General features: G+C 38.5%; 1 protein-coding gene and 1 long non-coding RNA gene across 2 annotated transcripts in view; one reads left to right on the forward strand and one right to left on the reverse strand.

Moving 5' to 3' along the window:
• Positions 1–17139, forward strand: part of LOC122669067 — a 38399-nt gene extending 21260 nt beyond the window's left edge. The window contains exons 3-4 of the long non-coding RNA XR_006333961.1: positions 4382–4388; positions 17127–17139. This is a non-coding gene — a long non-coding RNA (uncharacterized LOC122669067). The remainder of the gene's footprint in view (positions 1–4381; positions 4389–17126) is intronic.
• Positions 14500–23713, reverse strand: LOC122669066 (5'-nucleotidase SurE-like). Its single transcript, XM_043865702.1, has 10 exons — positions 23234–23713; positions 23000–23094; positions 22684–22751; positions 22555–22598; positions 22218–22295; positions 21969–22122; positions 15958–16110; positions 15652–15759; positions 15201–15266; positions 14500–15118 (listed from the first exon to the last, which is right to left on the reverse strand). Exons 1-10 carry the CDS (start codon positions 23521–23523, stop codon positions 15020–15022), a joined length of 1155 nt encoding a protein of 384 aa, XP_043721637.1. The 5' UTR covers positions 23524–23713; the 3' UTR covers positions 14500–15019.

Genomic DNA, 23713 nt, shown 5'->3' on the forward strand with positions numbered 1-23713 from the left:
CGAGGTTAGATTTCTAATGTGTTTATATGGTGTCGAATATATTTGTAGTTTAAGCCTTTAAGGCATCTCAATGGTTTTATAAATTTTCGGATCTAATTTAGTTTTGATTATACCTAATCATCAGGAACCAAACTAAAACTCAAATCATTTAGTCAGAACCGAACCAATAAACAAATGTAGAGAGGTTTCTTTCCATAGGACAGTTAATTTAATTCTGCCACTTGGTAAGATGATATGACAATTTTCAATCCATGTATTGTCATGCATGTGTACTGCACTTTCCCATTTTTTGGATTTTTAATCCCTATTTTGCCACTTGACAAACTCTGTTTAGGTTTAAACTTTACATGTCGACTTAGTATTAACCTACTCACAAAATTTGGGCTACATCGAACTACCACATGGCGGGTCTAGGTCACATATATATAAGAGGGGACATTTACACGGCCGTGAATTTTAACACTCATTTTAAAAATTTTAGAACGATGGGGTAAATTCTTTTGGTTTAGGTGTCTAATCTATTAAAATTTGGAATGTGTGTAATTGTGCTCGAATGCTTATGTTTGACAAATGCAAACTAGTGAAAGAATATTGAGATAAAAAAAAAAAAATCACCATTCAATAAGATTCCTTTTGTTTCAACAAAAAACATGTATATGCATTGTTGGGAGAAGAAAAATCTATGGAGATGAGAAGGTTTGTGACAATCTTGAGTCAAAACAACTCTTCCAAATCCTATCATTGACCAATGTAATACAAAAAAAATTCAAGGAAAACAAAGACGTTCAATTTTTTTTACTTACCTTATTAGTAGACATTTATCTATGATATATAGAAAATAAATGTCTTATTAAGTTAAGAAAAATCACAAATTCTTATGGACCTTTAATATTTTTTTAAAAGCGAAAGAAAATCATTTTCTCTAGAAAGAGATAAACAATGCCCAAAAAGCATTACAGACGATTCACAGAAGCCGTCTCGCATCAACAAAACAGTCTTTCACTCGTCTCCAAGCCAAATCCGGATCTGGTGATAACCGCTTCTCAGGTTAATCTTTGAAAACACGTTAGCACCAGCCAAGTGAGATTCAGTATGTAAGTAATGTAAGTGCCACTATCCACAAAGGAGGATGAACAGCTACTCTAAGTACGATTTTTTTTTTCCTTTTTAGAATACTCAAATTTGAGTTCAAAATTAGGGTTTTTATTTTGGAAATCATGTGGCAACATGGACACAACATTTCCCTACCCATTTTGCCCTCATGGCTAATGGTGTGGCATCTTCCAACTGTATGAACTGGTAAGGTCCCTCATGGATTAGAAAAATGCCAATTTTCTGTGTTCAAATTCAATTATATGCCCTGCTAGTGTTTAATTCCTATGGTTTTTTAATGTCCCATAATTTTTGGATCTTATCTTTAACCTCTTAAGCATATTTTGACCTTTTTCTCTTGAAAAAAAAACTTAAAACTGTGCTGAAATTTTATGCGTAGACAGGTAATGGTAGATTGGTAGGCCTACTCGTGCATCAAATTTGAAGGCCAAGTAAAGTACATGGTAGATGTCAAGTGGGACGTGTTGCTAACTTGGCAACCCGCATTTTCCCCCAATCCTTTTTGGTGTTAGTACTACTTGATATAGGTTGTGTTTGGTATGCATTCTTGGAATGCATTTCAAGTTGATTTCGCACTCTCAGACGATAAAAACAATTATTTTTATCATACAAGAATGCGAAATTGACCTGGAATGCATGTCAAACACAACCATACTAAGTATCCTTAAATTTTGAAAAACAACAAAAAATCTCACATAACCCATCACGAAAAGCAATTCACCTTTTCTGAGGTGAAGACTTCTTCTGGTAAAAAAAATTAACCCATTGGATAATTGGAAGTCCTCTTGGATTAACCCCATGTTAATTATGATTTGAGCCCATCATTATTATTATTATTTTTTTTGATGAAAATTGAGCCCATCGTTATTGTATCTTAAAAGATTAAACCAAAGTCGCTAAAGCTGAATTCTCAATCAATTCATGGAGTTTTTCTACCAAAAAAAAAACAATTCATGGAGTTTATGGCTCCACATATGGATATATAGATAAGGAAGTGGACAATGTGCCTACAAAATTTGGCTTCCATAGAGATGCCATGTTGAAGATATCAGAATACTTTTACACACTATTGGCCTTCGTTTGTTCAGAAGGGACTTAGGTGCGGTAGAAGAATTGAGGTGAGAAAATGCTGATGTGGCATTTTAAAATCTCACCCTAACCTTGTTTGGTTATCTTGGGAAGGTGAACTTACATAAACTTAGGGAACATCAGTAAATACTTCGTCTGTATTGATGTGACACTTGAAAATCCCACCCCTAGGTTATTCGAAGTCACATGAGTTACTATTCACAAGAAAATTAACTTTACCTTATCATTTCCATCCAACAAAACCCCTTCAACATGTGGATCTCATCTTCCCAACAATCCCACCCCACCTTCCCCTCTAAACAAGCAACACCTTAACGAAAACTTTTTACTTCCTTATAGCAATTTCTATAAAGGGACATTACACGAGAATTATATGAAAAATCACTTACTTTATGTGTGTGTAGAGAGAGATGCTTTATCAATAACTAACAGTCTCACCATGCATTGTGTGTATTATAAGTTGGAATGCATGATTCATTTAACATTAAATCAGTTTGAATTGCATTTTATATATTCATATAGGTTCAATCCAAATCATTATTTTCAGAATTTCTTACTTATAGCAAATAGGCGTGGTTTTAGTAACCCAAATAAATTACAATCTCAACCTTATGGTTTATCTGAAGATAGTCAAATACATGATGTTCATGGACTTCCTTACCATTTAATCTTTTAAAGAAGCAATGAGAGATTCTAATATAAGATATGAGATATTGGAAGAAATTGAAAAAATCAAAATCTTTCTAGAATTTATGTGGTGGATGGTAAGCCATTATTGCATTCTGTTTGATTTGTAAATCTACTAGGTTTCTCTTAACCCAAACTCGGCTCAAAGATCTAAAAGGTCGTGTATCATTTTTTGGACTATACATTTAGTCCATCTTAGCTATGCTTAGACCAATATAGATATTAAAATTCGATTTGATTTAGTTTAAAATATTGAAAAATATTATCAAAAGTTTGAATTCGATAATAAATAGTTGCATCTTTAACATTATGAAGTTAATTAAATATTAGGATCTATAAAAGCTATTTGTATCTAGCTTTTCCATCCATTTCAAGACCATAATTTCAATCTCCTCTTATTTAAAACTCTAACTGAGGTTCTGATCGAATTTCATTAGTTTCTTTTTTTATATGGGATATAGTTTTCTGTCTAGGAGTGTGGTCTACGCCAGCACTCCCATGTGTCTCTCTCTCTCCTCTTTAAAAAAAGGGGATAAAGGTGTCATATTCTTCTTCTAAGGACGTGTATCTTTGAAACATTTGTTTGAAGAAACAAAAACTTCTATTATAATGATGTTTGGAAAGTTGTTTTTCGACGATAGTTTTTACCACCCGGTCATCCATGGTGATTTGACGCTTGGTTGGACTCCTAGAATAGCAAGTTTCAACATAAACTCTTGCCCTATTGAAGAAGGTCCAAAATATCCTTCCTTAATCGAATCAAAGAGTCTGACCCATGGCTGAAGAGATTCTCTTTCACCAGTGGTCAAAGAAAACTTTATCTTTATTTCATACTTTGATTCCTCTCCCTCAGTTTTCGATTTGTTTGAACTTCCAAAGAAGACCGTGTCATGACTTTTATTTCCAACTTTTACTTTTTCCATATCCTCCATCTCACCTAATCTTAAATAAATTGAAAGCATATGTTTTTAAAGTTTGGGTTTGTTTTTTTTGGATCTTCAACAATATTGAACAGGTCGGTAGGTTTCAACTTCACCGCGTGATGGATGATGGACTCAAAAGCATTGATAGATATGGAACATTTAATAGAGGAAGGGAGAATGGGTATCTACAGGAATCTGTATGAATATCAAACTGATCCTCTTATACTTTCCTCCATTCATCCTCTTTTACATCATGATCATTTTATTATTCATTTTGATGGAGCATCGATTTCTAATAGTAGTACGTTGTGGTGGCAGGGGTGCTATAATACATGATTCTTATCGGGTTTCTATAGCAGCAAAGTGCAAAGCACGGTGTAGCTTTTCTGCTACTGATGGAAGCTGAAGCATATAGGAATGACACTCTTTTGGCTTAAAGTCTCTCCTTCGCAAGATTCAATGTTGCTCTTATTCTCTTGGGCTCATTGCACGCTTGAATAGTGTTAGAGGGAATAATGATCCTTAATTTTATTCATAGTCCCAAAAGGGATATATATACATGGCATAAGATTGAGTGTAAACAAGGTAACCCAATATTGGGTGATACAAAGAATGGGAAACCAATATTAGATGACTGAAATAGAATGAGTAGAATCCGCATATGATAACCTTCCAATTGTGTTACTAAAGATAGCTGGATCCATATCACATGTGATGATAATCCGAGAAAGGCAGGTAAATATTCCAGTGATCTTCCTCTCAATACACCCCCTCAAGGTGGAGAGTTGGGTAACCGAATCTTCAGCTTGTCCCTTAGCGATTCAAATCTGGAATGTGCCAACGGTTTTGTTAAGGTGTTCACCAGTTGATCTTGTGATGAGATGAACTGGACTTGTAATTGTTTCTTGGCCACTCGATCTCGAACAAAGTGGAAATCCACCTCCACATGTTTGGTACGGGTATGGAATACAGAGTTGGCGGAGAGATACGTCGCTCTTAGATTGTCACACCATAGAATCGGTGGGCCAGAGATTGGATGGCCGAGCTCAAGTAGTAGTGATTCCAGCCAAACAAGTTTGGTTGATGCATCAGCAAGGGCTTTATACTCTGCCTCTGTTGAAGAACAGGCCACACAGTACGCTGCTTTCGAGAGACCTAGGAGATAAGGTTTGGGCCAAGAAAAATTGCGAAACCCCCAGTAGACTTGCGATCAGACCCATCTCCAGCCCAATCTACATCTGTGAAGGCTTGGAGAGAGTGGGATGGGGACCACTCAAGAAGTAATCAGGCTGAGTGCGTGCTCTTCAGATATCGAATAATCCTCTTAACTAATTGACAATGTTCTTCCATTGGTGAATGCATGAACTAGCAGGCCCGATTAACTGCAAAAGACACGTCCGGACGTGTTAGTGTAACGTACTGCAAGGCACCCACCACTGAACGATACTTGGTGGGATCGGACAGTGGTGCACCCCTTGAATCAGAGAACTTTGTAGTGGAAGCCATGGGGGTCTTGACGGGCTTGCAGTCTACCATTCCTGTACGCTGAAGCAGATCTGAAATATAGCATGACTGGGACAATAGAATGCCCTTTAGATGGTGTTTTACCTCAATGCCTAGGAAGAAATGTAGATCTCCAAGATCTTTGATGGAAAATTCACTGGAAAGCCACTGAAGTAAGGTGTAAATCATGGATGAATCGATGCCTGTGACAATTATGTCATCCACATAAATTAAAATGTAGCAAACATGAGCCCCGAAGCGACGAATAAAGAGAGACGTGTCAGTCTTAGATCCAATAAAGCCCAAACTAATAAAAAATTCAGAAAGTCGATGAAACCAAGCACGTGGTGCTTGTTTGAGACCATATAGAGATTTATGGAGTTTGCACACATAATTTGGGAATGATGAATCAATAAAGCCCTAGGGCTGAGACATGTACACTTCTTCATCCTACGAGCCATGAAGAAAAGCATTCTGAAAGTCCAATTGTCTTATTGGCCAGCCCTAGGAAACTGCAATCGATAAAACACATCAGATGGTTGTCGGTTTGACAACAGGACTGAAAGTCTCACTGTAATCCAACCCATGTTGTTGGTGGAACCTTTTTGCCACAAGACGTACTTTATAGCGCTCAAGGGAACCATTAGCCTTCCTTTTGATTCGATAGACCCATTTATTTCCAATGAGATTTATTGCACCGGTGCGCGGTATGAGAGACCATGTACCATTTTGAAGTAATGCATTAAACTCTTCTGCCATCGCGGTACGCCACTCAAGGATCTTATTAGCCTGCGAAAAATAAGATGGTTCAGTAATAACTGCAGTAGAAGTAAGTGCTTGGGGCTGGTTGCGGTGGGATCGAAACCGCATCGGGTGCACCGATGGGGCAGGTGGGTTTGGTTGTGGCAATGGGTTTGGTTGGGCTGGACTTGGGGTGGTGGAGGTGCAGCTGGTGCGATGTGCGGCTGATAGAGGTCAAGGATGGGATGGGTTCTCAAGGGAGGTGATAGTGGGGATGCGTCTAGGCTGGTAACAGATGAACCCAGTGGGGTTTGGATGGGATGATCATGGCGCACGGGTGAGGAAGTAGATGAGGGTGCAGGGGAGGGCTCTAGGGGAGTACCCATAGGAGCCGATTGCACAGGTAATGGTAATGGAGCACATGGTGGGGTAAGAGAGGATGACGCCGAAGGAATGGATTTTCTCAGTGGTGGAGAAGTGGCGGGTGATGGTAAGACAACCGAGAAAGGAAAAGAGGTCTCATCAAATCGAACATGACGTGCAATGATCAACTTGTGAGTCTGTAAATCAAGACAGTGATAGCCCATATGTGAAGGACTGTAACCAAGAAAAACACAGGCAGAGGACCGATAATCCATTTTGTGGCGATTGAATGGCCATAGATAGGGGTAGCACAGGCAGCCAAAGACTTTTAGGAAACTATAGTCCGTGGTTTTGTGAAAAACCAGTTGAAAAGGAGAAATGCAAAGGGACACAGAAGAGGGCATTCTGTTAATTAAAAACACGGCAGTTTCAAAGGCAAAGTGCCAGTATTTCTGTGGCACAGACCCATGAGCAAGAAGGGAGAGACCCGTCTCAACAATATGTCGGTGTCGTCTCTCAACAACACCTTGCTGCTCATGGGTGTGTGGTGTAGAAAGCCGATGTGTAATGCCAAGTTTTGAAAAATAGATAGGTAGAGACCGAAATTCGCCACCCCAGTCAGATTGCAGGGCTTTGATTTTTCTACCAAATAATCTTTCCACTAATGCTTGAAATTGTGGAAAAATCACAAAGACATCAGATTTGCGGACTAGCGGGTAAAACCATATGAATTTTGTATTGTCGTCCACAAATATCACATAATACCAGCGATGAGAAATAGAGGGAGTGGGTGAAGACCCCCAAACATCAGTATAAATGAGATCCAAGGGAAACGTACTTGTACTACTAGAAGTGGAAAGTGAAAGTCGACTGGCCTTGCTAAGTTGACAAGCCTTACACAAAGAACTTAAACGAAAATTGGTAGATGGTAAATTATTTAATTGAATCATATTTTTAAGAAGACGTTCATTCGGATGTCCAAGGCAATGATGCCAGATATCAAAGGAACTACGAACAATAGAATGCGCAGACAGGGAAGGAGAGGAATACAACTCATATAGGCCATCTTTACTCGGTCCTGAAAGCAGTGTTGCCTTGGTTACCTGATCCTTCACAAGAAAATGGGAGGGGTGAAACTCAAAGAAAACATTGTTATCTTTGGAAAAATTTTGTACAGACAAAAGAGACTTTGAGAGGGAAGGGACATGCAAAATATTATGTAAATAAAAGGAACGACATGACAAAGAGGGAAGGGAAGATGAACCAATATGTGAAATTTGTAATCCCTTACCATTACCAATGTGCAATTGATCTGGCCCAGTGTACTCATCATACTGGGAGAGGGACTGAAGATCCAGAGTTACATGGTGAGATGGACCAGTGTCAGGGTACCAAGGTAATGCAGTGGATGGATGGGGAGTGGGTAAAAGTGGCGGATTCGGATGAGGATAAGAGGGGAAGTGGGTGGTTAGGTTGGGGTATGTGTGGTGGGCGGATGGTGGGGAGTTGGTGGGATATGGGTAGGGAGAAGTGTTAGGGAAACCAACTTGGGGGCGGTAAAAACACCTATCAGTAGAGTGATTGGTGCGCCTGCATATGGAGCACCAAAATCTGCCATAGCCTACAGGGGATCCATAGCCACGACCACCACCTCGGCCTCCTCGACCCCACCGGCCTCCTCGACTACCATGGTTTGGTGGGGAGGAGCCAGAGGGGCTGGAGGAAGAAGAGCGTTGAACATTATTTGCAGTTATTGGAGTAGCAGGGACAGCGGCATCTGCGATTGCAAGTTTCTTTAGAGAGGAACCATAGAGGAATTCGTGGCTCAGTAGCATCGCGTGCAAGTCATCATAGCCCATCGGATCTGTCCTAGTAAGAAGAGAAGACACCATGGTTTTAAACTCAGGCTTAAGTCCCCGATAGATGTGCAAGTTGAACGCTCCAGGACGCAAGGGATGACCTGCAACAGATAGTTCATCAGCAATGGACTTGGCTCGCAGCAAGAAGAGGGACACAGACTCATCTGGCTTTTGTTCAAGGTCAGTCAATGCCATGTTTAAGGACATCAATCGACTCTTAGAGGGAGTGGAGAATGCAGTTGTCAGAGTGAGCCAGATATCACGATTGGTTCGTTTACCAACAACCAGTGGAAAGACTTCTTCAGAAAGGGAGGAAACAAGCATACTGCGGATAAGAGAGTCTTGACGTCGCCAAGCCGCAGCCTCAGTAGGATCGGTGGGACATGGGGTGGAGCCATCAATATGGCCAAACAAATTTTGTCCATCAAGGAACGGTTCCACTTGTGTTTGCCAAAGTATAAAGTTTTTAGATGTGAGTTTTAGAGAGATGTAATGGTGAGCATGGTTCAAAGAGGGAGGAGAGATAAATGGTGAAAGGGGAAGCGGGGTGGTTGATTCGTTGGTTGCATCAAGAGAGCTGCCATCGGCAACAACGCTATGTCCTTCGGCCATGAGAAGAAAAAAAAAAAAAAAAAAAATCAATGATAGCTCAATGGAGCTTGTCTGGCTCTAGATACCATGTTAGAGGGAATAATGATCCTTAATTTTATTCATAGTCCCAAAAGGGATATATATACATGGCATACAATTGAGAGTAAACAAGGTAACCCAATATTGGGTGATACAAAGAAAAGATTGTTGGATCCATATCACATGTGATGATACTTTGAGAAAGGCAGGTAAATATTCCAGTGATCTTTCTCTCAATAAATAGATGTGCAACTAATCCGGATTGAGCAACTAACATTTAGTTGATGACATTCTTTTTTTTCTGTAATAGCTTTGAGTTTGTTTGTTTTTTGTTTCGTTTCGTTCTTTGACATGTGCAGCCCATGTCTTAGCAAAGAGGGCTTCTCTTGTTCATCTGTCGAAGGTTTCATGGGTTGAGCCACCAAGTTTCCTTGTCCAATCTGCTATTGATATTCTTTCGACTCTTTAAACAAATTCGCTTGGTGGAGACGTTTATACACCTTCTATGATAAAATTTAAAAAAAAAAAACAGATATGGACCATTCCTCTTTGACTATGAGATTCAGAGAGCTTCAACTGAAATCCGAAAGACACTACACACTCAAGCGTAGGAAAAACATTTTAATGGATAGGGCTATGTTTTATGCGAGAACTGAGCTGGTGTGGGTTCAAACAATCCCACCTATTTAGCCACCTCATCCATCCTCTCCCATGGTTTGTCTACTATAACCAGAAATAGTGGGACTAAGTTGTGCGGCTCGTGCCATCAGTCACTCTCCTTAAGGATGTAGATGCACCCTACGATGCAATTCACATTATGAAAATCAACCTGTAAAATGGTACAACCTTGTAAAACCTTCCAATAGTTGTTGCACTCACTGGGTCACGTTGGGACACACTCAGGTTATGCTTAATCAACAAGAAGAATAAAATGTAGAATATTTCTCCAAAAACAATAAGCCAAGAGTCAAAACAAGAAGAGTGAATATGAGAAATTATGTGAGTGAAAGAAAATGAATTGAAAAACACTTAGAATACCTCTTTTAAATGTCAAGGATGTCCCTTATATATGGAGGAGAGACACCCCATGGAAACATCTGTTCAAAAGGGGCCCAAAAGGTGTGCCTCTTAGAGATAGAGAAAAAGAGCCGTTGTCGACATCCAATACATCCTGAACGACATGCAACATAAAATCACCAACGTCGGCGATGCATCAGACGACACTCATCCTACCCAATGTCAATAAAAACTCATTAAACGTCAAATAGAGTAATACATGTCGTAACGTTTCTAATAAAACCCAACTTGGAGTATTAGCACCTTGCCATGCCACAACCCAACTTGGCGTGTACATGGGTGTATGAAAATAAACTCTGAACTCCCCGGAGATGAGAATATAGTTAGTATTTCTTTCATGTAACTGTACCCTTATCTTTCACATATATCATATGTTAAAAAACTGGGATAAAAAAGGAAGAGGACAAAAAGATGGTCTGAGTCGTTCTGTCCTTAAGACAGTATTTGCACCCTTTTATTCCTGCAAAGGGTTGCAGCAAACCTGCCTCCCAAGATAAATCAAGCTGGTCTGTTACTGGTTGCAAAGGCAGTAACCATTGAAGCTATCAGAGATTTTTTTTTTTTAATGTCTGGACTGAGAGAATTCGTGGCCCATTTATAGGCCCACAGGGCCTGTTCGGATGGGTCACACCCATTGGCTCATATGGCTTGACCCCTGACAGGTCATGTCTATTGGGCTGGGCTCTCATGGTTGTACGTGTGGGCTGCAACCATTGGGCTCAACGTTGAACTAAGGGTTGCACCCCCCCCCTTTGATCAGCCACCGATCCAACGGTTGGATCAAACCTAAGCACCCTTTGATCAGACACCGTCGATCTTGAAAAGATTAAGGCGACATGCGAAGTGCAAAGTGTGCCATCAAAGCGTCACATTACGCCTTGCGCACGTGCTCGGACAATCGCCGTCCTCGTGTGCAAGTGCACCGTACAATCTCTTCTAAGCATAACATGTGATAATAACAACCACTAACACATATACACCCAATGAGCTTTTCTTTCATAGCCGAAAAGTCCCACATCAATATTTTAAAAATTCCAACCTCATATAAACCTCATTTCATTCTCTTCCAAAACCAATAGAAGACTAAAAAGATTTTCCAATTCTTTACTTTGGGTTTGGGTGGATACATGATGATACGATTGAAAGAACTCACCCTCATAAACCGGTATACAAGGGGAGAGAACCCAATATTATATATGTCCACATCCAATCCCTTATGGGATCGATGTGGGACTATTGTACATAACACATGAATGCCAATTTTTTTTATGCAAAGCAAAGAAACATTAAGAAAAAAATAACAATATGTAAAAGAATACATATTGTTATACCGAATTGAGTTTCCATACCCAAATCCATTTTTAAGAAGAAAATTTCATTAATAATAGCCTTTACAATATGGGGGCCGGGAACTATGCAATAGAAATGGATTGCCGCCAAAAACTCCACGACAAACCAACTGTTTAAGTAACAGAAAGACCTTAGATAAAATATGAACCTTTCCTATCTAAAGTAGATTAATTGATCAAACAATGAACAGGTGGGAACATCACTAGCCATAAGGATCCGAGCCTATATATAAAGCCTGAGGTTGAGAGAAAAAAAATTGTAAACTCCTAAAACCTGGCCCACCAAGGTACTTAATTTGGATTACATCCTTGTTTAGTTTCCTTGGTTTTCCTTAGGACTGGTGTAACATGGTTTTCAATCTTATCTCTTAATTTTACCTCGTAGTCCATGTTTATTTATTATAGCCATTGAAGTGCTTTCCCACCTTCTTCTTATCTATCGAGACATGGGAATGTTCAAGGAATTAAGGAATCTAGAAATGCCCCTGAAATCTCTCATCTTCTTTTTATGACAATATTTTTATTTTTTGTCGTGCATGTGATGAAGACTTTCTTACTAGTAAGTCTATTCATGACTCTTTTTTTCCTGGATTTGTCTGGTCATGAAATTAATTTTGGTAAAAGTGAATTGTGTTTTAATAGGAATGTTTCCCATACTGACTGACTGCAAGAGACTTTCTTCTCTGATTGGTATAAAAGAAATGTCCCTGGATTCTCGTTATCTGGGTTCCAAACTGCTTCATTCTAGATCCAAATCTAAGGATTTGGAGTTTATTGTGAATAGAGTTAAGAATAGATTATCTTCTTGGAAATCTAATTCTCTTTCTTTTGCAAGAAGATGGATTCTTATTCAATCTGTTTTTGCCTCCATTCCTACTTATCTTATGTCTTGTTTTCTGTTTTCTCTTAATACTTGTAGGACATTGGATTCTATTAGTCTTAATTTTTGGAAGGGAAATTATCAGCGCCACCCCCTAACGTTTGCCTATATTTTAAATCACACCCACTAACTACCATAATATCAACTGTTACCCATTTTTAAATGGTGTTAACCTTTGAAATTCCTTTGACCAAAATACCCTTTACACTAAAACATAATGACATCATTTCTGTGTTTCTTCATAAGCTCGCTCATACTTCCAACCCAGTACCTCATGGCATTCACAGCAGGAGACATCTGCAACAGTGTGGAGGCCAATAATGAGCAGTATGTCTTCTTTAGGCCTCACAATGATGTTCATCGCATGAGAGAATAGAAATGCTCGCTCGTTTCTCCCCTAAAGATGTTTTCGAAGAACATTGGAACAAAAATGCATCGTTCAGCAAAGACACAACTCATAGTAGTCCCTACAAATTTAAAGAAAAAATCCCTCCTCCCCCCAACCCCCCCCCAAAAAAAATAATAAATTAGTGGATCCAAGGGGGAAAACTTAGAGCATAGATTATAATTTGGCTGGAAAAATCAACTTTTTATTTTGGGCGAATTAATGAAAAAATCCTATCTTTATTTTCCTCCAACTCTCTGCATCACAAACACAGAAGGAAAAAAGGAGGAAAAAAAAAAAACACTTAAATCTAAACCCCATGGAGTTTTGGAGTGGCTGCTCTTGATCTCACAGGGAATCCTTAGTTGTTGTGAATGTTTTCATCGTCTCCCTCCTTTCTACTCCATAAATATTTCCAGAGGGAAGTGAGAAAGTTTCACCTGAAAAGCTTTAGAAATGATGTCCCCATGAAAGGAAACATAATGACATCATTTCTCTGAAAAACAAGAAATGTGCTTATGGTTTTGAGAACAGAATCAGATGCAAAATGAAGCCTTCAATCTTCAGCCTTCATCTATTTCTCATAAGAAGGCAAGAAATAAACTGAACTGAGGAATACCATGTATCATCCATACCATCATCCTATAGCTTAATAAATTTTATGCACCTTCTGCCCGTGGAGTTACATACAACTTTAGAGCTGGAAATCACCCTCTCCCTTAAGTGGGTGAGCACCGTTGAGCACCGTTGAGGAAAGTGGACTTGAGTACGGTGATTAGATGGCTTTTTTGTTTTTTTGGTAGAAGGTGATTGGATGGCTTGGTTCTTCTACTGGTGGGTTTTTGGAGATACATGCACTTGGTTGGGGGTGTCTACTGTACTCGCCGGATTGAGGAAGATGGTCGTCGGGGCCTTATAGAGCTTCGTCGGTTGATGTCAGGCTACTTTGGTCGCCACAGTAGGTCTCTTCCTCAGAAGACGGTAGGTTGCAGTGGACATTCTCCAAGGTCATCGTCTGAGTGTGAGGAAGAAGAAGGGTTTGTGGGTATTTTAATTGAAAGGGTACATTAGGTAGGTACATCGCCCACTAAGAGGGGCAGAATTGTATTTTAAAAAATAGGATTTTTAACAAATGCCCTCCCTAAAAATGCCCATTTGTCCAAATGCCCCCTACAATTTTTTTAAATGCAAACTCCCCCCCTGCTTCCAAAACAATGTGACATTTTAATCCAATCCGTTAATTTGGAATGTTAGATGACAGTTTCAGGTAACTAATGACCAAATGCCCTTCTAATAAAAACCCACCAAAATTAAAAAATAAAATGATCAAATTACCCTCATCTTCTCCAAATGGTTTAAGATTTGAAACTGAAAATCAAACCCTAAAACCTTTTGGGAAGATGAACCCTAAAATCAAACCTCCAAAATTGAAGTTCCAATGAAGAAATATCTTTTGTTCCCTCATTTTTAAAATGCTAAGAGAAACTTCATTAACATGTAACTTTTCTATCTTCTTCCTAATCATGTGAGTTTTTTGTGTACCTATTGCAAAGCTGTCCTTCCCATACACTCATTAGTTTGGCGTTATTGTTTAACAAAGCAAAATCAACAACTGAATCTACCTCCAATGATTTTAATCCCAGTTTTGTTAGAATCGGCGTAAACCCTAAAAAACCTAATTTGCTAATATTATAATAGAGAAAAGTTCTCTATCAAGGAACGCAGGGGTTACGCTCAGACATAGTGGGTGGACAAAATGACTGTCTGCCCCTTCAAAAATCCCGCTCCCAAGATGCCAGTACGTGCTCTCATTGGCTGCCACATGCGCATGACCCCTGCACTTCCCCATAAATATATTTGTTTTAGACCCACAACCTAAAAAAAATTTTAAAAAATAATAAAATAAACATGGGGAATTAAAAAGATAGAAGGGGAAATTAAGTACAGATATAAAATATTTCCTTGCTTTCCAGTAAGAAACTGAATAAAATACAACATAAATGTCAACAAAAATTGCACTTTTGAGCAAAGCCCAATATTAGGGAGAGGGGGGAGGAAGGGAAAAATGTAGAACCAGCTACACTATTCATCCATAGCTACAAACAAACCAACTCACCTCATCAGGACTAAAACAGGAACACCACACTTGCTTTAAACTGAACCAAACATTTCTCATGGGGAGAAAAAAAAAATGACCAACTGACTGGAGATGTTACATCATACTCAACATGTAAGTAAACAGCGAAGCATGGGCTTCAGATACACGCAAGATAAAAAGAACAGAGAGGGAGGGAGGCAAAGTAAGGGACACCAGAAATCAGAACAAATTTGTAAGTTAAATTGATAACTTAAAAAGGAAAAGAAAATAATCCCACTTCCAAATGTACACCTAATTACCAACCATGTCAATCCAACAAGCCTTATTGGTCTCCAGCAAGAACAGCAGCAATCCATTCACAAGCAGATGCTTGAGTTTCTGATACAACATTTGATGATAAAGATAGGGGAGTAATCGCAACCTGTTGTACAACAGGAAATCCAAATCAGTCAGATGACAGGAAGATTAGGTATAAAAATTATACAAATTCACTTTGAACTCACAAAGCCATTTTCAATTGCTCGGAAATCAAGATCATCATCTGTTTCTTCTTGCTCACTCTCTAAAAACTGCAGTTACAAAAATAACAAACACTCAAACAACTCAAATAGGTTTAATTTGTGGCAGACTACAAAAGTTTATATTACAAGAAAATAATAATAATGAAAATAACAATAATCCTTATCCAATCTTAAACCATATACACTAAGTTGCTGTGCTACTTAATAGAATTGTTATTGATTTAAAAAAATGGCACATAAAAAAAAAAATAAACTGGGAAAAAAATGCTAAGAAACAACAACCAGTAGCAAGAACAGAAAACAGCACCACTCCCATGAACTAACACATAAAAGAGAAAGGGCCATGGGTAAGAAAGAGAACTGCAGTTTCCTATTGCATTGCGCCTCCTTCCAACATGGCTGTTCGATCCTTCAGTAGAGATGTAAAATATACCTCTAAACGGAAATACTTCTTCACTCGTTGGGAATCAGATTTTCCAGCAGCCCCAACTGATTCAATTTCCACATTCTTTCTTTGTGTGCCCATGCGTCGTGCTGCACCCTGTGGACCAATGACAGTGGAACATTTCAAGGGCTGACTTATGCACCACACACAAGTTTTTTTTTTTTTTTTTTTCTTGGCTTGTGGGGTGGGAGGTGCAGATGCGGGTGTGGGTGTGGGTGCAGGTGGAGAGTGGGGGAAGATCGTAATCTCTCAGATCCAGATGTCTGAAATCTTAACCCCATGAAAGACACTTACAGCTGCAGATGCATCTCGGCTGAGCTGAGCAAGCTGGATGCCAAGACTCTGTTGATTGGACATGAAATGCCCACCAGATGGATGTCTGTTCGCTGACACAGCTTGCCAACTTGGAATGAACCTCCATAGGCTCTGTCTGGTGACTTTGAAGCCCTGCCAAACAAGTATGAAATAAATACAGTTTAATCATGAAAAAGAATAATTGAAATCAACTAAGAGAGATCAGAGCCCAATTGCATCGAATGAACACCACATTGTAAACAAATACAATTTGGTATGATCATCACTTTCACCGAAGTCGCAAAGAATCACTGGCCCCAAGCAAAATGCCACATCATTACATTCAGGACACTAACAGAAAGTGGAAAAATTCTAACAAATAGAAGGAAAAAAAAAAAAGAATGGATCAAAATTATCTAAATGATTCATGATGATTGTATTTAGTTGGGATGAGGCTGAGTTGAGTTAAGTTGATCACAAGACTATATTCTGCAACCACATCAATGCATGAAACCCACTTTCCAAACCTTCGTGCTTCCAATCATTCATCATGGGATTATAGTTTCTAAAAGACGAGAAAGAAGAGAACTGCACCTATAAGTCTTATGTGGAATTTCTTTTTCTTTTTTTTTTTTGGAGTTGGGGGGGGGGGGGGGGCAAGGGGGAGGAGCTACATTCAAAATAGTGAGCATCAAGACAACAACAATAACATAGCCTTATCCCAACAAAATGGGGTCGGCCACATGGATCATTGCTCTCCAATCAGCTCTATGCGAAGTCATAGTAGGTACAAGGCCTAGGCTATGCATGTCTTTCCTCACCACATTTCCTAGGGATATTGAAAATAGTGAGTATCAAGGTTGATGAAAATAGTGAGCAGCCACAGCCCGCAGAGGTATCTTACATGTCATAACAAGAATTCAAGTAAGCAACTATGGGAAGAACTGTGATCCACAGCCACAGCATCATCTGATTTAACAAATTATATCCAAGTCCTCATATGAGCAAAATGCATGGAGGAACTGAATAGTTGAGACCTAAAAGGAATAATCTCTGAAGGAGTCTAGAAAAAACCAGCTCGACATTTGGGATCATCCCGTTCTTGTGTCATCTTGACATAGCGATACAGTTCAAGGTTACTGTTCATGTGGTACTGTTTATATGAACAGTGGTGTGGGCCCATATGGACAGCTTGCATGGTAGATATTTCAGAAATAGTTGTTGCCTAGCATGGGGATAATTTCTAGAAGATCTTGTGGGCCCCAATTGGAGATACCAAGTGGAGGAAGATCAGATTTTATTTGTCATCTAGTTTCTAATTACAGTTTTAGAAAGTAGATTTTCTTTTATTGTAATGACACTAGTTCGTTAGGTAGTTTTCATTCTATTTTCAGAAGTTTACTGTAAACAGATACATTATATGTGTGGAACTTTTATTAAGAAGTTTCTATTTTCTTTCTTTCCTTTTAGAAGTAGCACATTGCTCTATATACTTGTAAGAGACTTAGTGCTCAGGGACAAATTAGTGAATGAAAAAGAACTTGGTTATCAGCCATAGTTCCAGTGAGAGGCTTGGGTGAGAGTGAGAGACTCAAACCATTTATCGCCTTCTTCCCCTTCTCTATTTTCTGTTTTATTATTCATCTTCTCTTTTATTGTTCAGTGGATAACCTGTTGCTGAGTAAAATTCAAAGTCCTGGAAGTATTGTCGGACTTGCTGTTCAGACCATTGAAGATCTGGCCATCAAGTTCCAGTTGAGAAGAAGACTTGAAGATCAGATATCCTTGCGCTTCTCTGTTATTGAAGAATCCTGCAGAGATTTTCAAGTGGCTCTAACTCTTGTTCCAGCCAACCAATCCAGCCCACGTTTTGTCAGAATAATACCATCATTGAACCTTTCCTTCGATGGTAAATTGAGTCCAATCCATTGGTCAGGTTTGATTATTTCTGTGAGTTTCTAAATCTGAATTTAACCTTCTAATTCTGAGACCTATTGATATATCAGTATCCAACCATTGATCTTGGCTGAAATTTTGAAGGAGTGTTCCAACCATACCCCTACCTTCAATTGGAACATCAGTTCCATCCTAGCAACCTAGTTGTTATTATCATCATTTCCGGTACCTATCACTCTATTGGGTGAAATGACAGAAGATTGTTGCTCATGGAACAACTTCACACAAAGCACAAGCTTACAGAATCTCCAAAGAAATGCTTAAGCCATTGACCTTGCTTACTGAAACTCCAGAAAATCTAACTACAATATGACAATTTATACCCACCCCTTCCCTCTCTAATAAGTTCCATTCTTATGGAGTCAAGAAATCTTTCATGGATTTCAAACGCTTTAATGAAAATTGAAGCATCCTTATTGCTCCTCAATATACGAATTGATGGAACCAAATAAGATAAAGATGTGTATGCTAGACAAGCAAAGTGATTCATTCACAGGGATTTCTTCCATGTTTTGGTTGAAATTTACCAAAAGATTCCGTTAACCATACATAACAATAATAAGTAAATGTTTCGATCAAAATCCTGACATTCCACAATATTTAGGCCATGAACCAATACAAACAACATACAAGATGCTCAACATTTCAATTGACAATAAGAATACATAAGAAAAGGGAGATAAACAAATCATGTGTAGAAACCCCCCCCCCCCCTTCCTTTTTATTTTATTTACAAGAAAAAATTTCTTTCCGATGGAATTCAACTACTTCATTTAATTCATTTTGCATCAGGATCCTGGAACCAAGAGTCAATATCAACCCTTCACCCATGAAAAACTAATCACTTATGTACATATGTCACTATATCATAGTTTCTGCAATGTCTAAAGTCCAAATGCATCATCTACTGACACTTTTGTGCAATGATAGGTAGATCTAGTGACCATTTAACAATGAAAATGTTTGAAAAAGAGAAAAGGGAAAACCCATATTCCCAAAACATTTAAATGAAACATTAAATTCAGAACAAATTTCTTCCCTTTCTGTTGAAGTATCTTGTATGTGCAACGAAGTAAAGATGGGGAATCTTCAAGTTGCCTGTATATGAATGCATTGTTTTGCTATGTTGTGTTTTGACTTCTTATTAATCTCATGTTATTTTGATAACTGGATTAATGTTATTGGGTATATGGCCAACATATGAAGAATATATGTAGTGCCAAAAGAGGGTGCACTGTGCTGCACAAACTTTTTGTTTTTATCATTAAACCAATACAGATGGTTGTCTTTCTTAGGAAAGTTTATTCTTTACTGCATATTGGTGCTAATTTTATCACTTTCCAAAGAATTATCAAAATATTTCCATCAAGACCTTGATTTCAACAATATCTCCATTATATTAAAATATTTCCAGAAAACATTGAATTTAGAAACATGATTTGTGATAAAAATTTGGGAAAAAGAATCTCAACTACAAACTGTTTCCTATCATCCCAAGTCGAAAAGTGGCCTTACAATTTGGATTTTAACAAGATTGAAACCCAAGTCCCCTACCATACACTTAAACCACCTCCCCACCATGGCTATTGTACTTCATACTAATCTTTAAAATACATATTGAATTCATAATTTAAAGATAAATTGCACACACACAAGTACAAACGTTCAAATGTTCATACACTAAAAGGTTACGACCATATATTCAGTCCAAATGACAATTTCTGTTTCTTTCACTAACAAAATGACCACTCAAATGAAATTTGCAAGTAAGATCCAAATCTTGTGATTTCAAATCAGAAAAGGATAAAAGAATCAGACTTTTTTGTTTTGGAGGAGGAATACATGTAGCCCCTACGAACCAACTTTCCACCCCTGTTCGGCAATGTCAATCAAACAAAGCTGGCAAAAGTTGACTCAGCTCTATATCTTCATTTTGTTTTCGCTAATCAATGTATTGAACCAACATATTCAACAAATAATATCTGGACAAGTTGGTTTTCAGCACTTTTTGGCTCAATACTGACATATAGGTCCCTCATAATCCAATACCAGGAACCTAACAAAGATTTATGTGGGATCATCTGAGAATACGTTCCAGCTACCTTGTTCTATCTTAAATCAACATGCCAATTAGAGATTGAATAAACCATTTAGTACAATTGATAAAGAAACAAAACTCCCACAGGCCACAACTGGAAAATAGAGAATGTACAAATCTAGATAGAACACCCTCATGGCTTCTTTCAATCAAACAGCTCATTAAATTAAAGTTTTCAATGTGAGACAACATTGAGATGGTTAGGGTTTTGAGTTTTATCACAGTTGTCATGGCATCTAGGAGACCCATGGTGTTGGAGGGGGCCTATATGCAATGTGAAACCAACAAGGCGAGCAAGGCGTCTGGATGCCTAGGCAACACCTTGACAACTATGGCTTTGTAATGTAAGACTAGAACCATAATAGGTCTAATCCCAGGCAGGATCAAATAGAAAACCTCCTGAGAACAATAAAGAGAACAATGGGATCTCAAATTTGTTATGGCTTTGTAACGTAAGACTAGAACCATAATAGGTCTAATCCCAGGCAGGATCAAACAGAAAACCTCCAGAGAACAATGGGATCTCAAATTTGTTATGGCTTTGTAATGTAAGACTAGAACAATAATAGGTCTAATCCCATGCAGGATCAAATAGAAAACCTCCAGAGAACCAAGAAAAAGAACAATGGGATCTCAAATTTGTTCAAGGAGAATGAAGAGATCTCAACTTGATAACCACAAAAAGTATAATCCACAAATTAATAACATGTTGAAGTTGAATGATCTCTTAAAGAATTAAGTTGATTTCCCCAATATAAGAAACCAATCAGAACAAGAGAAACTGAGATCAAGCAGCACTTAGGGTTTTCTGAAAACCCTAGATTGTCCTAGATCGAGGTTTGGGTTGCTCCTGCTGACTCGGTTGATGGAGATGTACTCTGGCAGCAATGATCTTGACGTAGTAATCTTCAAGAAGTCGATCTAACAATCAGTTGAAGGAAATCCCAGAAGCCTGTAGCACTCTTGAACTCGATTTGACTGAAACTAGGGTTTGGAATCAAGGAACCGTTGGAAGGGAATGGGCATCTCACCCTAGGTCTCTCACCTATCCTATCTGAGAATTTTCACAAAGGCTCAAGCCAATATTTCACTAAACAAATTCGTGCACAGTGTTGGCCCCCCTTACAAATTTATATAGAAGACTAAAAAATAGACACTAAAAAGGAAAGGTCTAACCCAATCCTTAACTAATAAGGTAACCTAAATTGTTGTCAGCCCCTCCCTCTTCTTGTCCTGACACCCTTACAAATTTATATAGAAGACTCAAAAATAGACACTAAAAAGGAAAGGCCTAACCCAATCCTTAACTAATAAGGTAACCTAAATTGCCATCAACCCCTCCCTCTTCTTGTCTTGACACCTCAAGGAACAGGCTCATTGTTGTATCCTGAGGTCTCTCCTCTGTTTCTTTTGTTGGCCCAGCCTCCTCTTAGTTGTGGCCTTGGATTGCTTGTTTGTTGCTACCTCTAAGGGGCTCATGTATTCTTGTTTCTCTTAGTAATTTCATTCTTCTATTCACCCAAAAAAAAAAAAAAAAAACCTCTAAATAGAACTCTAACTAAACTGATGAAGTAAATCCCGTTTTCCAACTTTTTACCCATATTGTAGGCTTATCAAATTGGCTGATTACAAAGTAAACTCATGGGATCAAAGGCCCAACACATACATAACCCAACCTAAGGCTTATTTCCAATAAAATAAGCCCTCTAAGTGACTTATCTACATCATTTTGACATAGCATAATATAAGGCACTGACCTGGTCAAAATGACAGACTACAAATGAAATCACTGACCTGGTCAAAGAAAGATCACCATTACATTAAAGGCAGAATAAAAATATAAAGATCATATCTTTTTAAACTGTATTAGCATCATGGCTTGCAGGTATTTTAATTCTTGTATCAAATGATATTCAGCACCCTGAACAAACTTTAAATTATGGTTGAAAATGCAAACCTTGTTTGTCAAGGGAGAAATGGGAATCTCTATATTCAGCAAGCAACTTTTGGGGAATAGTCCTTTCTCAATATCTCTTATGGCTGCATGTATCAATGGTAAGCACACATCAACTGCATCTTTGAACTCATTTTCACGGCTTTCATCTGTCTTCCTATCAATAGATTACAAGGAAGCAGCTTATAACATATTTATACAAATAAATTAAATAAAAAAAAAGTACCCAAAAACAAATAAACATGCACTAACCAGTTCAATGATATCGAAAGAGATGCTGTACCATAGAGCAAAGCTTCCCTTGCCCCAGCAACAGCTCCTGAGTATAAGCTGTAGGGGAGTTCCAAGTAGATTAAACTTCCAAAAAAAAGCAAGAAGAGATAGAAGGGAACGAATAAACATGAAAACTATCAAACCAAGTCCAGCAACAAATTCATAAATTGGAAATACAACATGGTTCAGGGAGATCTAAATGGATCTACCTCTTTTAATGTCTAAAGGCAAAGCCAACTACACAAATTACAGTGGCAGGAAGAGACTAGCATCCAAGAATATGTTTATAATATAAAAGGACCAGTATGCTACTTACATTTGATGACCACAGCTTGATCCCCTGTTAATTCCGCTGATGACCTGAAAATCAAACTCAAAACTTTATATAATAAAATTGATGATTTCAAAGCCACTAAGTCATATGAAGAGGGGGGGAAAATCATACCAGCACTGGCTTTGACCAAGAAAACAATGCACCCGACAAGGCTAAAGAGACACAATCCGCAGGAGTTCCTGTTCAAAGAATCAAATCTCAAAAGGCAAATACAATTAAAATGATGACCAAAATGGCAAAACGAAAATGAGATTAGAACTACATTTTACAAGCATAACATCCAAAGCCCCTCAATCCAGTAAACCCAACAATATTCAGGTGAATCAAACTATCCCACAATTCCAGTAAACCCAATTTTCATTTTAAATTGGAAAGGAAAAAACGAGTATGGGTGGACATGGGGAAAAACCGAAAACGTAGCACTTACCAGAAACTTCGTACGCTGTGGCCCCGCCAATTTCAGCAGAACTTACAGCAAGCGTCTCACGGAGCGTGACCGAGTGACCCGAAACAGATTTATCCCTACACCAAACAATAACAACTGAGTAATTGAACTCAATACACAGAGATCAACCATAATCAAAGAAAGAACTCAACATTACCCAGATAGAAGTAGTTAAGAAATTTCAAAAAAATTTAATTAGAATGAGAAAGAACCCACGATTGAGGAGCACAGACGTGAACACTACATTGTCCTTCCCGGACGAGAGCCTCAACAAGGAAGAGAAGACCGGGAGATTCAATTCCATCCCCATTGGTAACCAGAACAATGGGTTTGGAGCAATCGGTGACCTCCACCGTATCCAAAGAAGAAGATGAAGAAGGAGCTTCAGTGGATTCATCGGGCTTCTTGGAGGGTTCTTCTTCGTCGCCCTTTCTGCTAATTAGAACCTCTCGAAGATTAGAAACCAGTGAAGGGGGTAAGAAGTTGTTCCTCACCGAAGTCGTCATCAAGTTATGGATCCAAACTCCAAAACCAAAGAAAAGAAATGATGTTCTGCTCTGTTACAGACAGAGAGAGAGAGAGAGAGAGAGATGAAGATGAGAGATGACAGGTTTGGGAGGGTAAGTGTTCAAAACTTAATCCAAAGAAAAAGAAAAAGGAAAAACCCTAATAAAGACTGGAAAGACAGTCCGGGAA

The sequence above is a fragment of the Telopea speciosissima genome, chromosome 7, assembly GCF_018873765.1.
Source record: "Telopea speciosissima isolate NSW1024214 ecotype Mountain lineage chromosome 7, Tspe_v1, whole genome shotgun sequence".
Lineage (NCBI taxonomy): Eukaryota > Viridiplantae > Streptophyta > Magnoliopsida > Proteales > Proteaceae > Telopea > Telopea speciosissima.

Coding starts and splice junctions, on each gene's coding strand:
- LOC122669066 (XM_043865702.1), bottom strand. CDS start 23,523: ATGACGACTTCGGTGAGGAACAACTTCTTACCCCCTTCACTGGTTTCT. Junction 23,095..23,233: donor CACGTCTGTGCTCCTCAATC/GTGGGTTCTTTC, acceptor TGTTTGGTGTAG/GGATAAATCTGTTTCGGGTC. Junction 15,267..15,651: donor AGAAGTATTTCCGTTTAGAG/GTATATTTTACA, acceptor TTGTAACTGCAG/TTTTTAGAGAGTGAGCAAGA.